The 17,237-nt window shown below is 43.5% G+C and overlaps 1 protein-coding gene across 8 annotated transcripts in view; it reads right to left on the bottom strand.

The window, feature by feature from the left end:
• NCOA7 (nuclear receptor coactivator 7) overlaps positions 1–17,237 on the bottom strand; it is a 94,441-nt gene that overhangs the window by 61,049 nt on the left and 16,155 nt on the right. For 7 of the 8 annotated variants that reach the window (XM_083829001.1, XM_083829000.1, XM_083828999.1 and 4 more), the window contains one exon: positions 11,253–11,384. In XM_083829001.1, the coding sequence (XP_083685127.1) occupies positions 11,253–11,302 (50 nt within the window). In that variant the 5' untranslated portion in view covers positions 11,303–11,384. Of the gene's footprint in view, positions 1–11,252; positions 11,385–15,898; positions 16,305–17,237 lie in introns of those variants that run through there. The other variant, XM_083829002.1, reaches the window with a different exon arrangement.

Below are 17,237 nucleotides of genomic sequence, written 5' to 3'. Positions count from 1 at the left end.
TATTTAAAGCATTTCAGAGTGGTTATTAAAAACACGTCTCACTACGTGTCTCATCTCCCCAGCTCACTGTGTGTCTCAGTTCTACGTTTGCATTCATTGCTCCCAAACAACCTACAAGCTATTTAGCAGGTTGAGCAGTTTAATTGGCTTCTGAAAGGAGTCCCAATTAAGTGACACTCAGCGCAGGAGAAGAAACGTGCACGTGTATGGAAGATCCTGTTATTTGGCTTAAAGTTCAGAGAAGCACCCAGCAATGCTGATAATGGGTGGGGGAAAAAGAAGAAGCTGCAGCTTTTGTGTTTGGATAATGCGTGATACTGTTTCATACAATGGGTATTTCATACGTGAGAACAGTAATCCCCCCCAGGAAGCGTTTGCATCAATGCTTCTATACCAAACAGCATGGCACCACCTGGATCAAAAGGTCGCTAACCCTAAGTACGAGGATGACAGGACAGGGTAGGGCTTGCCTACACAGGGCAGTTACACCGCACGCGTGTGTCAATGCAGCTTTTCGTATGGATATCCCTTACTCTGAAGGGAGTATTTGGCATGGTCTGATGCTATTCAGTAGCCAAAGCATTATACTAGTGGGGTAGGTCCTCCATTGCATTTACAATTTCTCTGCTGTTCTTATATCACAATAATAAATTATTTGTTTTCACTTTTAAATGAAAAATAGTTTGGATTTACCGCAGGGGGAAAACAACAGCAAAAAGCAGATCCTGACCACTGTCAGCACGAAGGAAAGAGGGGTGACAGGGGGACATGAGAGGTTCTGCTCCACTTCCATCTTCTCCGGACTCCAGGAGTCCAAAGGGCCACCCACCACACTTGAGGCAGACACCGAACCAGAGTAACAGCCTGGGGAAAAGGGAAGGTTAAAGTGCTCCTGAATTTGACTGCTCCTCTGTGTGGGCACAGGCGGCCAGCTCCCGGCAGCAGCCCCGCACACCCACACCGCAGCAAGGCCACAGGGTGGGTAAGACACAGTGTCACGGGCCGCCTCCCCCCCGCAGGAGCGAGAGGCCGGCTGTCTTCACCCCCCACTGCCTTCAAGGACAGCGGGCTCCCAGCAGGCTGGGCTGGCAGGAACCAGGTAAGGCAGGTGCTCCTTACTATCCCTCTCACTTTGCCCCATCCCTTCTCAGAGGCTGGGAGCAGGAGCTCCCTGGCTGGACATGATCCACCGCCCTGGCCACAGCTCTGTTCCCACAAGCAGCTCCCGCTGTCCTGTTAAACCCAGCAGCACAACTCCCCACACGCACAGCATGGCTCAAAGGCATCAGTTGGCAGGACCAGAGTCGTCTTCTGCAGCGTGAAATACTCGGGATCGCCAAAAGGCAACGAGAGGCTTCTGCAACACCAAGGACCGTTCTCGGCCTGGGGCAAGCAGAGCTGCTGCAGGGGCAGCTGCTGTGCTCCAGGCAGGAAGAGGAGCCCCGTCCTTGTAGCACAGGCATGTGGCACACGCACAAACCCTCGGCTTCAGAAGATTTGATTTTGAGAGATCATCTGATTTAAACATGTGATGAACGCCTCAAAGCCATGTATTTATAGAAGCATTACCAAAAGCAAAGCATCCAGCAGCTGACAACGTAGAAATGCGATGTTAAGTCAAAAACATCAAATATAAGCTAAGTTCAGTGTGTATGCGATTGGCTAGACGCTAAGTCTAAGCCTACTGAATTAAAAACAGGCACTCCAGAAAAAAACGAGTTAAAAGCCTGGATTTATTACCAGTAGATGAAGTGCTACACAAGACACATTCTCCATGCCAAAGAGACTGCTGCCTGACAGGAAAATGCTCAGTGTATTAAGAGGCTCAGAGCCAGCTACCTGATTTATGGCTCATTTGCATTACAAAGGTTTTCCAGCAGAAGGGCAATTCTCTTCCTACCCCCCAAATTCCTAACCAATTTTGCTGCTCTCCCTGGGATTTCCTCCCACACAAATCAACAAGAAAAGTCCCACAGGCCTCAACAGTGGAGCATCGGAGACTCAGAGCACAGTTAACATACGTCCTCAAATTTCAGCTGATCCTAGGCAACAGTCCCTGTCCAGACTACAGAGTAAGACAGAAAAAAAAACCACAAACCCACACTTAGAACCCACTCCTTGTAACCAGATTGGCAGGAGCAAGACAGGGCTTGGAGGAATTGCTCCCAAACCCAGTCTGGAGGCTGGGTTAATGCTGAGGGCATGGGAACACACCAGCCTTGCACCACAGAGAGCCTAACGCCATGAAGAATTGCAGCACAGGCTCCTACGCTGCTCCAATTCCTCCAAAGCCCCATAGAAGAGCAAAAAAAAAAAGCTGAATTTCCTGGGGGAGACAAGAGTGGGGAGCCTGATGCCCACAGGCATGCGGCAGAAGCTGCAGGATGCGCACTGAGTTCTGCAAATAAAGTGAAAGCATATAGCCATCCCACGTCCCCATCTCTTACCTACAGACTTGCCCTAGCTGGTTATATAATCCTTTCCAAACTCCGGGACAGAGAGGAAAAAAAAAAAACCTGCCTCTATCCAAAAGCACACTGCTGCAGGCATCATTCCCTCGGTACACCATCTTTCACTTCAGACGTGCAGCATCATTATCAGAAGCGGACCCTCTCACCCGCCAAGCCAGCAATTGGATGTAACATGGCACACGCCAGAAACAAAAGGGCAGGAGCCCTCAGTCACAGGAGCAGACTTCATCTGCGGGCCAGAAGCGCCCGCAAATTTTCCTGAAGGTGGATGCTTAGTGCCTTATCAAACCAGGGTTTCTCCCAAGCAAATTGTGACATACCTCCAGACGCTGACTCTGCTCCTTCTCAAAATATTCTGTGCCCCACCAGCCACGAGGCACAAGGCACGTGAGAGCTCAGCGGGGCTGCTGTCACAAAGTGGTAGGGCAGCCAGGATTTCCTGGAGCACAAACAAGGGATGATCAACAGCACCACCACAGAAATCAGCCCTGCCAGGTATCTCCTTAGATGTGGGCACCAGTGTGGCTGCTCCTGGAAGGGGCCCCTGCTCCCAGCAGCTCCCAGCCAGCAGCACTGCTGCCCATAGGAGACCTGGCAAAAGAGAAGCCTGTGTGGGACCGCCTCTTCTGGTAGCTGCTTGCGCTCAGCATCAGCATGAGGCACAGATCTGCCAGGCATTAGGGCTAGATTTCCACCAGCTTTAAGCAGGCTTAGTCGCTGGGAACAGGGAGAACTGTACACAGTAGGTCCTAAGAGCAGAAGAGAAAACACTGCTGGGAGGCTGACTCATGGGCACTACAGCAACACAGCACCGTCCATAAAGGTAACTGCGTCAGTTCCCTACGGACTATGGTAAAAAAAACTAAATCTCACCTATCCAGAAGGCCATCTTTTGAAGCTCCCACGTTTTTATAGCCTTTAAGATGCAACGTCTTTTAATCTCTCTGAGAGCAAAGAGGCAAGTTGCAGGCTGCGCCTGAAGCAGACCTGGCTGCAGGCAGCGTGGGGAGAGGAGGAGAGGAAGACAAAATACATTTGACTACGTGAACAGCAAGTCTTATCGACACCGCACAGACTCCTACATCAAAAGGTCTATCATGTAACTATTTATATTCTATAAAAGAGGAGGCTAAATCGGTTTCTTTTCTTACAGTTTCTTTTTAAAGGCTGATAAGAGACACCCAAAGGTCCCTTTGGGAAAAGCAAATACAAGGTCACCATACACTTTCTGCCTAACAAACCAGCTGGGCACCGATCTTGCAAGTTAATTAGTGAAGATTCTGAAATTGCTGCTACAAGACAGCATGCTTTAAGATTAAATAAACTGGATCTCTTTTCTCTGCATATTCTGTGATATGGCCCTCAAGGAAATCAAGAGCATAATGGAACTCTCCCTTTCTTCTCTTAAAAAAAAGAACCAACAAAAAAAACACACTACCACACCCCTTTATACAGAACCCACACTGTTACCGAGTCAAATCACATGCAGAGGGAAAGAAAAGAACGGGTGAGGAGATTAACCATGTAACCAGTCTTATGCAAGCTCTGAATCTCCATAAATAGCATTTCTAGTATTGGAAAATTTCAAAAAACCCCGTCTCGGGGCCCTATTCGATACTTTCACTGAACTGTTACCCAGTAACAGCATTCTCCTTCGACCATAGATGACTCCACTACGCTTGAGGACAAAAGCATTGCCCAGAACTAGCACTACACAAGCAGCTGTCTTGTTTGTATTTCCCAGAGGGAGCACTGAAATTGAGAATAATTCACGGGCTAAGTAGAGGGTGATAATTCAGGCTGCTCTTCCGCTCTCATCTTGCATCACAGGATTACGAGACTGCTAAAAAAAACCAAAAAAACAAAAAAACAGCAATGTGAGATGAGGAAACAGTTCCCAAGCTAAGCAGCTATCTGACATTCTTCTGCAAATATCAAATCTACAACACACTTCAGAAAAAGCAGGTTCGATTTTCCCCCAGCCCTCCTTTTTCAGGTTTTACATCTATTGCTTTCATTTTTATATATACACAACAGTAAGTACATGAGCAACGTACAGCAAGTGTCTTTCCAGCATCGAAGGGATCTCACCAACCTCCCAAAAAAGCCCTATTCAAAATCTTCCCATGCTGCTGTCTGTGAAATTCTAGATAATCTTTAATGTCTGAAAACTAAGCAGTTGCAGAAGACAGCTGAAATACTAACCTACACAGCAGCAGGCAGAAAGTCTGCTAAAAACATTGAAACCCCTCCACTTTAAGTAAGTGGAAGCCAAATAGCAATACTGCATGCTTCAGAAAGTCATTTTTATGGCTTTTCTCAGCAGCCAACATATCAAATCAATCCTGCGCATACACACCTAAATAACAGAGCAAATAATATGCTTGCACCTATAAATCTGACAGACTGATATCTTCAGCCTTTTCTTAGAAAATAAAATGCCTCAGGCATATATATTATTGGTCAAAACAATGGGAATAAACTGCAATACCACTTTTAGTTTCAATAACAGCATTATGAGGTAATGTTTATACATCTGGAAGGAGAGCTAAGAAACTTCCATTACACAGATGAGCTGAAATGAAGTATTATTTCCTCGAGTCATTTAAAAAAAAATTATGCATCTCCAGGATCTTGGCTTGAATATTCTTCACACCCAAGATAAACCTCCACGATGGTTTGTTTTAAAAACAATGCGTGGAAACTTTTCCTTCTAAAAGCAAAAAATAAATCATGGGTGCTACAGGAAACCTGAATAAACACCAACACTTTGGCTCAGCAAAGCAAGAACAATTGCGAGGAGATGACTGCTGGCAAAACTAATCTGAGGAGCACTCAACATCTGAAGACTGCCGTGTGGATGTAATGAGCCTGGCCAACAAGAAAAGCACCCGAAATAAAGATTTATGATCAAGTCTCACATATAGGAGATGCTCTCAGGAAAGTACGTTTGTGTGTTTATTACTTATCTGGGTTTCCCTCCTTCCTAGCCACCACTGATATCCTCTCATTCCACACATTCCCTCTGTGCTCATCACATTCTTCTCACTTCACCATTCTCCTATGTCTTAATAGCCACAGGAATGAAAAATGTGAAGTATACAAGTACTGAACAAGGCAGCAAAAGAGAATAAACCCAGAAAGATTCCACATGGGTCCCCTTATAGCCTTATTGGTTTGTACCATGCAGCAAACTGACCCAAGGAGTGACTGTGCTGCCCCAGAGCCAGGGTCCGTGCGAGCCAGCACCCTGCCTCCAGCAGCAGCCGCGTGTCAGTGGCGGGGAAGGAGTGCAGCAGTAAGGCGGCTGCAGGCGGCTCCTTCGCCCACTCCTCTTCACAGACTCCAGCTGTTGAGAGCTCAGCAGCTACGTACTGCTGATTCCTACTGCAACCAACTGCAGATGTTTATATGTTAAGCTAAAGTTAGGCTGTAAACAGCTAACGTTACAGTAAATCATACACAGTGTTCCAGTATTATTTCCTTTTAGCTATTAAAAATAGCTAAGAGAAAAGCTGCAAATTAGAACCCAGTAACAAGTAAACAATAACTGTACTCAACACTCACATATATAATCCTTGTAAGCCTTGGTTTTAATGTGCAAATCTCAATCTGCATGAAGGCAAATTCAGCTATCTAAGCCAAGAATCTAAATAAAATTAAAACAAGTTGTGAATTTCATTTCTTTCCTTAAATATTCACATCATAAGGCAACATGAGGTGAATATCAGGCTGTACAACTGGCTTCAGACTCTGACTGAGTATTAGCAATCTGGAGCTAAATGGAGCCTCTGCCTACTCAGATGGGCTTTGGAGCATGGCCCAGACATTTGCAGAGGGTTTTTTTCAGAAGAATGATGCTAACAAGACAACTGTAAACTCAATAAACACAAAGGCACCCAATTCCCCATGAGAATATTTTCCCCAATAGAAGTGCTTCATCTTTGACTTCAGAAAACTCTCATTAGTGACCAAGAAACTGGGAAATAAAATTCATAGGTCCCTTGGAAACTATATAAAAAGAAAATCATTCAAAGTAAATATCAGTCTTAAGGTACATCTCTATAAAGCATTCTTCAGATTAAGGTCATTACAGATTGGAGACATAACTATTAATAAGATTAATGTAAGCAACTTGTTCTACTTGTTGAAAACCAACTTTTTGTTTTGTTTTGTTTTCAAATAAAGGATGTATTTGTTGTTCTCTGCTAAGGAAATAGTTGAAAGCTTCTTCACATAGCAATGACAGATCATGCAAGGCATGGAAAATGCTAGCTCACAGCAAAGAGAGCTAAGAAATACAGAAAACTTAAAACGAAAAAAGCCTATTTTGTCACTTGTTCAGAGCGCTGCTCAAACTCTTCCCTTGTGATTTGCCATCTCCTAGAACTTCTTGTCCAAATATATCCAGTAACACAGAACTTTGCAAGCAAAGCAACTCCAGCAGCTTCGAGCTGTGCATTCAGTCTTCCAGTTTATCAACTTATACTCAATTCTCTTCATGCGACATGTGTCATTCATTTCAATAATTTCTTTGTGTAATTTAGTGAAATTTGTAATAGCTATTCATTATATAATTGTCTTAAAAACTATTCCTGACAGAAATGGAACTAGGTTTCTATAAGCAACAATGATAATGAATATACTAAGGGATACCAAGTTAGCCGGGGTGGGGGGTATCTGCTCTTTGTTCATACTAATAGAAATAATCCCTTCAAGAGGGCATGAGAGGATAGTCCTGTTACTGTAACAGCTACTTTGTTGATTTCCCGCTTTCAGACTGCACCTCAGCACAACAAAATTTGGATTATCTGAAGTTTATGCATTTGTATCACATGCAAATACCATAGATGAGTGAAATAACTCTGAACTTGATCATATGCAGCAGGCAGAGGAAAACTGAGAGGTTTTCCATTCTGCAAGAGCAGAGGAAAGGCAAGGGAAGCACAGCACAGAGGAAAACTGCACATTATATCAGGACTCAAGAGCACATAACCACAGTAAAAAGAACCAAATGTCACAGGCAAGCAACAGTAGAGTACAGACCCAATACACACAGATGTACCATTGTACATCTATATTATACTGTATCATTTATTTTCTGACTGCCTGAATACCAGGAGAGCCTTCAGGGCAAGAGGAGACAGAGCTCTGTTCAAGAGCTGGAGTGACATTGGTCCGTTTGGGAGCTAACGGCACAGAAGTAAACAGAAAAGCCTGGAAATGAGCTTAAAAAAAAAGGCAAGAAAACTTAACTATGCTGGGTAGTCTTTAAGTAGGAGTAGCAGTGTTAAATAAGGACCTATCGCTTAAGAGAAATCTATGCTTGCATGTTACTCTTCTACTTCTTGCCTGTTAAACTCCCACGAGCTGTAACATCTTATCTGCATAAGGAATCTAAATTGATCTTTGAGAAGTTTCCTCGCGATTTCTATTTCACTTGAAAAGTTACTTGTTACAGCTCTTGACAACCAAGTCCTTTACCACAACACATGCTGGGTAAAAGGAGCACTTGGTAAGCAGAAGAAATGGATGGGGAGAGCTCTGTATTAGCTTCACTTCCCATGAGAAGGGCTAGGAACCTCTTAAAAGTGCAGTTTGTCAGCAGGGAAAACCTGAAGCACTGAAGAGCATGAAGATCTGCAGAACAAAGATACAATGGCTGGGTACATCTCTTCAATAGAGGAAGTTTAAATATTTTAAAGGATTTATGTTGCAACCAGCTTACTTGAAACACTGATCTGGCGGAGAGAGAGATGCAGACAGTTCTTGTTAACCTCGCACCCCCCTGGCAATGCAGGAGCTGGTTTGCCAGCACACTGACCAAGGATTTGGGCACAAGGATTTCGGAGTCCTCAAGCTGAACACTTCCAGCAAACATTAGTGTAACCCATCAAGATACTGAGCACTGCCCTGTTCAAAAGCCTTCCAGGAGGGGCCAGGACTACACCAGTGTGTAGATGAGAAGCTGCCTCCTGATGGGAAGTCAGACCCTTTGGGGTGCTGGCAGGACCGCGAGGCCAGTGCTTGTTCTGCTGCTCGTGCCCACACGCTGCCAACACAGAATTCAGGTTTCAGGTAGCAGGCATTTAAGACTGATACTGGTTTAAAGTAAAATTCCATAAGATGCAAACATTTCCCCTTTTAGCTAATGCTTTTGTCCTCGTTAATGCCGTAACAACCTTTCCCCTCATATTAGCGAGGGGAGTTTTCTGTTTAAATCCATATATTTTCATGCATATAGCCCACAAGCCTGCTGTGAAACATTTTATTTCAGCAGCACTGCATATATAAGTTTTTTCCTTTCTAAGCAGAACCCTTCTCCTCAGCCCATGGTAGAGCAGAGCCCTTTCTCCCACCCTCCCGAGATGGAGCACAGTTTTTCTTTTCCATGGCAAAGGGTCTAACGCGTTTTCCATTCTCTGCTTTGGCAAGTAGTAGTCTTCTCCCTTGGATATTTGATCTCATGCAGAAATAACAAGTTTACAATAAATGGGGGGAGGGCAGTCCTTGCCCCATAAGAATGTTTACTGTACATATATTACTTTCTGCAAATACTATTATTACCCTAGGCCCACAGGACAAAAGAGGCAAGGGGAAAAAAAAACAGTAATGGAAGTAGTAGTAATAGAAGCAGAGGGATGCATGTGTTGGGGTATCATCTGAAGTTGCTCTTGGCCTAATAAGCATGAGCTCAAGTTAGCAGGAAAAACAGGATACTTCAAGCAGAACACAAACCAATCTGAACCTAGGGCCAAAACTATTAAACTTAGGTGCTCAAATACAAGGACAGAGCAGGTGTCTGCAGTCTATGATACTAAACCAAAATTGACAGCAACATCAAAGTACACGCCTGAGTAAATTATCTAGGTGTGCCAATATTGGGCACCTAATGTAGACAAAAGTTTCCAACTTAAGTCAAAACTAGCGCTTTAAAAATCAAACAAACAAAACCAACCAAACAAACAAAACAACAGTTACTGGCCTTGTTAGAACTGCCTTTGCACTAAGGGCAATACAAACCAGCTAACTGTTCAGGTACTCCTGTGACACTTCTATGGGCCATCATGTAAAGCATTTATCTGCAAGATGTTGTGACAGCTGCTTGCTAGAGGAAACACGCTAGACTAAAACTGTGGACATGTAAATTCTGTTCTGCTTCTGTCCCTGACTGCTCACCCAGACGATGCATGTGAATGTAAGCTGGGCTCAACACCTTCTGACCTATGTCAGTGTCTATTAAACATGACTCGAGGGTCTGTGATAGCATTCGTGTAGAAACCATACATGGGTTTGCTTAGAGTGGAACTTTCATTTAAGGGCCTAAGACCCACATAGAGGAAAAGGATGCAAGCCAGGAGGGAAAAAGATAGATGACCTCCGCAGTGCTACACAGCAGGTAAATGCTAGAACTCGCAACTGATGTCAGGTCTTTTTGACCCTTACTTAATGTCCTGTGCCCATTTAGGAAATGCTGCCCCCGTGAACATTTAGAAGAGAATAGCCACAGGTGCCACAGAAAAGTTGCAAAACAAATTAAATAAAATGTCAAGGAGGACTTTGCTGAAAGCTTCTCATGGCAGCTGCAACTTGTTTAGCAGATAGCATTCAGAAAGGATGCAGAACATTCTCTTCAATGCTACAACACCTTACTCAGACACCTCTTGAAGATCACGTCTTCCTTAACAAGTTACTTTTTCCTTTATGAAATCTCTTCAGATATGTTTTCCCCTATTTGATACATCTTCTGCCTACAGCTGCCACTGTTTATTTCCACTTCTCAGAATCATAAATCACAACATTCCTTTCTGACAACATCGACATAATTGCATTTCTCCAAATGAAAAGCAAGTTACCTGACCTTAACAGACATCCTTCACCGCAAAACCTTCTCAAGTCTTTAGTTATCGTTACATGCCACATGAAGAGCAATTTAACCAGTGCTGCAACTTTTCCCCACACTGCTTCTTCAAGGTGGTGTGACAGACATGTCTCTAGGTGTCTGTAATGCGCTTAGGCTGGTGTTTTAGCACAGTTTCAGTAACAGTTATTTAGTACAGAGTAGAAAGAGTGCAGGCTTTTCCATTTCAGTGGTGCAGGAAGTTCTTCCGAATCAAAGATGTTTTTTATACTGATTTTTTCCTCCCCTCCTATCCCTACAAAAGTAAATGAGCTTTGGTTCTTCTTGTACATCAGAGATTACTACAGACATACTAAACTATCAAAGACAAGTTATCAGGAAATCAACGTCACTTATTTCTTTAAAAAAAATCATTAATTCCAAATGATAAAAAATGAATTACTGAAAAAATGTAGCTTGTATTCATATAGATGATAAAGTCCAGGCAGCTTAACCCATCAGCATATAGCTACCTTTTCTTAGCTCACCTTATCCTACAAGATAATACTACTTAATCTGTGCTTTATTTGAGTCAGATAAGCTTTAGGTTTAGACGTTTTTGTTTTAGATTTGTTTATTTTTACAAACACTCTCCAGAATGGAATGCTGGAAACTCAATTTTTGTGCACTGTGCAACTGCGTACCCAGGGACAGTTTTCTGTTATAAGTAACAATTACAATTCAAGTTTGTCTTCTCTACCCAAAGAGAACAAATCACCACTCCAGCATTAGGGACAGCCCAAGAAAAGCACTCTTTGGACACACAACGCAGCTCGGAGTTTATTTTTATGCATAATTTTAAAATTGTAAAGCCTTGTGAAAAAGGTAGAGTGGGGAGTTCGATATTTTAATCTGCACTGAAATAAAACCCGTAACCTTACCGAGCAAAATAGCCTTGTCTTCGTTCCTTCTTCTCTTCCTTGGTCTCCATTATGTGCACTCAAATGGGCAAGGTGAGCGGCCAGGCGTGATGCTCTTCTTCCCCTCAGTACCTCATATCCAGGTAGAGTTCCCTGTATATAACATTTATAAACAGGAAGTTCATAAATCACCATGTCAACAACACCTACAAAAACCAAATGCAACTGACACAATGACAAAGCAAAGTAAAACTTTAACTAGTCAATGCTTGTCATGTGGTATCAATTTAGCATATGGTAAGACAAAATACAATAAATGCACGCAGGCCAGTTTCTCCAGCACAGGAAGAGGCATACTACAAAGCAGGTAATCCAAAGAGCAGCAGCAAGTTGTAAAACCCTGGAAGGATTCAAGTCTTTAGCAACTTTACACCAAAACATCTTCCTGTGTGTTACAGATAGGAAGACTGAGACTCGTCAAAAACATCCCATAGAAACAGTAAAACCAGACTCTGTAATAATTCTTTAAAATGGTGAAAAATCAGAAAGTTTAAGAACAATGGAGAGGAGAAAAGAAAAGAGGAACCGACATTCTGTACACAGGTTTTACTGTTGGGAACAATACACAAGTTCAAACAGGCATACAGGGAGAAGAAATGGGATCGACCTCCTGCTCCTCAGATAAACTGCAGAAGTGCTGCGAGACTTGTAAACCAGGAGGTGGGAATTTTAGAACGGCTTGGCACTGGCTGCAATTAACGATATGCCACAGCAACTGCTTTCAGACAGTCCTGCCAACAAGGTTCATCCTCTTCCCCTCTCCAATATACATTCAGGCCACCTTGATGACATCTACACATGCACACCTTAAGTTAACTTCAAAGCTTTTTTTTTTTTTAATCAGTACCCCAGATTAAAGTTTAAACCAGAATTTACTACTGAACATTTGAGTCTAATGGACTGTACAACAAAGAAATGGAAATCACGTAACTTATGATTCATAGAAGAACAATTACTCCAGACCTAATCAGTTCCTATTATTTTTTCCTGCATTAAAAGACCATAAGCTACAAGCTACCAGATGTCAGAGATAATGTAGTAAAAATAGATTAATCTATTTGAAAAGCCAAAGAGCATATTGTGCTACATTCTTTCAGAAATCCTTGCCATAACATTTTCTCCACATTTATGGAGCCTCAGACCACGGCAATTAAAGTCCATTGCTTCAAAATGCACATCCCTTACTCATTAATTTTGAACACAGCCAGGACATCATAAAGAAGCTAATTTCTCTGATCTCTATGCATCAGGCAGAGCCTTATTCTAATGGTCAGTATGTGATGGCACTCTTTACATGGCAAATTTGCCTATGACATCTTTGGTTTATAAATAGAAGACTACTTTATCTCTGCAAGTTGATGCATGCTGCGGTCTCCAGCAGAATGCAGACATCTACATGACAGCAGCCTGCTCTGCTGTCCAGCCTACAAAAGGGCATCGCACATCTCCCCAGAATTTCAGCACATCCTCACCTTCCCTGTTGAGTGAGAGGTAGGCTCTTAGGCCTTCAGAGCATCAAAAATGGTGTTTCTGTTAGCACTGCACTTAGAGCTACAAAAGTCTTTCAGAAGCACACAATCAGCACCTCCATAGCGAACTACATGAAGCTCAAAGAAAGAAGAGCCAGTTTTTCCCTTTCTCCTACCATCCCTCTACTACACGCTGTGGTGCGTGCATAGGAGCACTGACCGGTCACATCCAAGTCTCACGTTGATATCAAGAACTACCAAATAACCAGAGTAGTGAGACAATATTGAACCCCCAAACAGAAGGAGCAAAGAGGGGACCCGTGGGAATGAGAACAGGGAAGTGTCAAGGGTCCCTCAAACAGGACAGCTAGAAAGCACGGGATGAATGAAGGGAAGTAAGATCTCTCCTTGGGGCCTCACCCTGTGCAAGAGGTGGAGGCACACTCCTTCCATCCATTCTCTTCATCTCCCCTGACTTACTCATCCCACCCAGCAGAATATCTGCTCCAGCACGTTGCTTCCAGATGAAAGGAGTATCACTGACCAGGGAGCCAGGAGGAGAAAACCCTGCCTGCCCGCAGCCCTGTCCTGCCAGTGCTGGAGCAGCAACCCCCTGCTGCAAAGGGAGGCGAGGAGAGGGGCAGACTCTGGTGGGAGGGCTGCTGCCTAGAGCTGCAGGTGCTGCAGAAAGTGTCAGCACAAAGCAACCTGCCAAACGTGAGGTTTGCTGAACTCAGAACAGATGGGCACTCTGAAGACAGGAGCGTTGTCCATAGACCAGAGGGAACAAAGGCATTCTGGGGAAACTGGCTTATTTTTTGGCTTATTTATTTCCTTTGGAAATAAAAATACACAGGGATCTTGTATCCTGTAATCAATCACTGGAAATTTTCACAATAAAATAACTTAACATGAGGTCCATCTCTGGTGACTTAAAACTTATTTAGCTTACCTTCTTAAAAGAAACAAAAGGATTATTCTAGGAAGGTCTATTTAAAGTTGAAAATTATACTTCAAAAATGTTTTCCTTCAGTACCAGGAAAAGCAAAATGATTTGTACAGCCTTCATGACCTCTGAGTTTATTTTTGTTCTTTGTAATGTTTTATGTACTAGTTAGCTTTAAGGGAAAAAAAAAATGAAAGCGAGGAGGACCACAGAGTAACATGCAGTGATTGCTACTAAAAACAGTGTTTTTGAAATGCCCTTTTCAATTTTTAGTTAAGTAGGAGGACAAAAGCAGTGTCTACTTTATAGGTTTTCAGTGGTATTTTAAAGTTAATCAGAAAAAGCAAACCAATTCCACGCTTCACCCGTACCTGTCCTTCGTAGCCTTCCAATAAAAAAATACCAGGTATTCTTCACTAATATTAACTGCTTAAAATGTTATACGGATACACGATTAAAACGAATCTTGGCTTCCTAGTAGCTGTTCTTTGTTAGAGATGAAGATTGAATTGGGCAGACTATTAAAAATGTATATATTTGGGGAATGTTTATATGCTGGGAGACAGACATGTTACTCATATATCATGAGTACAGTCCAAGCCCAAATGATGACAAAGCTGATTTTATGGAAATTTCAGGCTCCCTTTAACCCTTTCTACACTGAAGCTGAAATAGACAGTGACAATCTTATTTTACGTGTCTACAGCAGTGCTAATTCTTTTACTAGATTAATTCAAAAGGAAAGATATTCCTGATGCACAATGTATTTATGTAGGCATCCTGTTAAAAATCTACTGCTCTCCAAATTCAGCAGAGTCAGGTAACATCTCACCTAATAATTATAGGAAGAAAAGAACAAAACACTTAAAAATACACTATGCTTTGCCGTTAGTCCTAGTGCTCTGGACTTCCTCGTTTAAATTAGTATAGTTTTGGATACTTGCTCCTTTGCCTGTTCAGGCATGCTGCTAGGGCACTACTGAGGACGCTGCTTGCTCTGCTCAAGGGTAAGAACCCAGAACTCCTGTTTGCTGGCTCTGAAGCAGCAATCACCAGTCCTCCAATTGTGAGCATTATTTTCCAAAACCACGCACATGAACAACAGCACATTCCACAGCACCAGCAACGCAGAAGCCAATGAAGTATCTGATTATTTTTAGAACATTCAATGGACCTGATAGCACATTGCTGGCCATCTGTGTCCACTGCAAGTCCTGGAACGACACAGAGGAAAAAAAAGGAAAGCACAAAACTATTAGAGAGTGCCCAAAGGAGGGCTACAAAGATGGTGAAGGGTCAAGAGAGCATGACGTATGAAGAGCAGCTGAGGCCCCTTGGTTTGTTCAGCCCAGAGCAGAGCAGGCTGAGGGGAGGCCTCATGGCGGCCTGCAGCTCCCTCACGAGGGGAGCGGAGGGGCAGGCGCTGAGCTCTGCTCTCTGGGGACAGCGACAGGACCCGAGGGAACGGCATGGGGCTGGGACAGGGGAGGGTCAGGCTGGGGGTTAGGGAAAGGTTCTGCACCCAGAGGGTGGTCGGGCACTGGGACAGGCTCCCCAGGGCAGTGGTCACGGCACCGAGCCTGACAGAGTTCACAAGTGTTTGGACACCGCTCTCAGACACAGGGTCTGATTTTTGTGTGGTCCTGTGAGGACCCAGGAGTTGGACTCAATGATCCCTGTGGTCCCTTCCAACTCAGGATATTCTGTGATTCTATAATGTAAGATCACACAAGTCTCTTTCTCTCTCTCTGACACTGTTGTGTCAGTCTCTCTCAACCTTTTATCAGGTAACAAAAGGCAATAATTCTCTATTTTGCAAATGGAGAACAGAGATACAAGAAGTACCCTCTGCACACTCACAATGAGACCAGAAGAGCAATGTGCACAAGTATCCTCCCAGTACCTCTAATCCGAGCAGCCCCAGTAACAAACAGCAATGAGAACAAAGGAGGAGACTAACCTGACAAGGAACCAGCTATTATTTTCACTGTAAAATTTAAACTGACAAACCACGGAAACCCACAGCACAGTCTCATCTTTATTTAGCTCTGTTGTAACTAAAGCTCAGGTCCACAGGAGGAAGTAAAAAGCCTAAGTTTCCCTGTGGATCTAGGTTCAAATGGTTCTCTTAACTCTTTCAGGTAGCATTGAACCAAGCTTATGAAAACCAAATCAAAGGTAGCATCCTGTACCTTAGCAGGGGCTCCACACGGCAAGAGTGATGGCAGCAATCACACTGTGAAAAGATGACAGAGGCGGCGAGAGGCCTAAGCACACGATTTCCATCACCAGAGAAGCCGAGCTGACATGAGAGAAAGCTCCCGTCAGGCAGCCAAGCAGACACGCGCAGGCTGAGGACGTACCGAGGAGAGCCCGCCGTGCAGAGGAGCAGCACGTGTCCCACAGGCACGCACCGCAGCCCACACCTGCTCTCTGCTGCCGCATCCCACGCAGAACCAGCTTTTTATTTCTGCTTTTTTATTTTACCTCTGACCCTGAGGCTACAGGCAAACAGCACACAGCTGCTCATGCAACTACACGTTTCCTTACTATCGCCTGCTGCAATACAAACATCCCAGCGTTGCCCCCCGTCGGTTTGGGGCATGAATCATCACCGATGACTCTGCCCAGCTCCGCAGCACAGCGTCTGGGTACAGGTGGCCCTTCTGACCCCTACAAAAGGGCACCATGAGAGGCGATGAGGATCACACCAACCGGTCAGTCTTAAGACCAAAAAAAGGAAAGATACGTATGTAGTACTTTAAGTGAAGTGCGATATTAAAAATCTCCATCAAGCAGACAGAGTAAAATATTGTACAACAAACCACAGGTAGAGGGGAAGTATTTTCAGTGTGCTAGCTCTCAAACTGAACACCTGGGGTTGCTGTCTGTACCTCTGGTCAGCCCAAAGCAGCTACCAGGGCACTCCGCAGATGCAGCATAGGGTCTCACACAACACACTGAAGTATAAGACAGTGGAAACAGCGTATCACAGGACAGACGACATTCTCATTTGCTACCAGGTCATATATAATGCACATGATTAAGGTTCACCAGGCAAAGCACTAATATCAACTCTAAAATTCATTTCAGCATACATCACATTTTTATAAACAGGAAGGGGAAAGCACATTAGCACCTTAGGAGACGTGCTAAACTTTGCAGTATTTCATTAACATCTCACTGATTGAACTAACCAGGTTGAGTTTTACTGCCTTTATATTCTGCTAAGGCATTTCATTTGGTGTTGTCGTAAAGATAAAGGTTTCAGAATAAACACTACAGCATCTTAAGATGAAAGAATAACAGAAATGCACAGCCAACAAAGATGAAAGTAGCCACAATTTTTTTTTTTAGTCTTTGCTTCAGGCAGAATGACTTAGCTAAAATGAGACTGGAAGTTTTCAGGAAAGTGCTAGCACACACCAGCAAAACACAGCAGAGACTAGTTATGTTAATTAAGATTCAGTAGAGCAAACAAAAAAATGAGAGTTCATTTCAAAACTATCTTAAGATAAATACAAATTTTAC

Source organism: Anser anser, assembly GCF_964211835.1.
Source record: "Anser anser genome assembly, chromosome: 3".
NCBI classification, from domain to species: Eukaryota; Metazoa; Chordata; class Aves; order Anseriformes; family Anatidae; genus Anser; species Anser anser.
The sequence above is the reverse complement of the archived record's forward strand: the minus strand, read 5'-3'. Positions and strand labels throughout refer to the sequence as shown.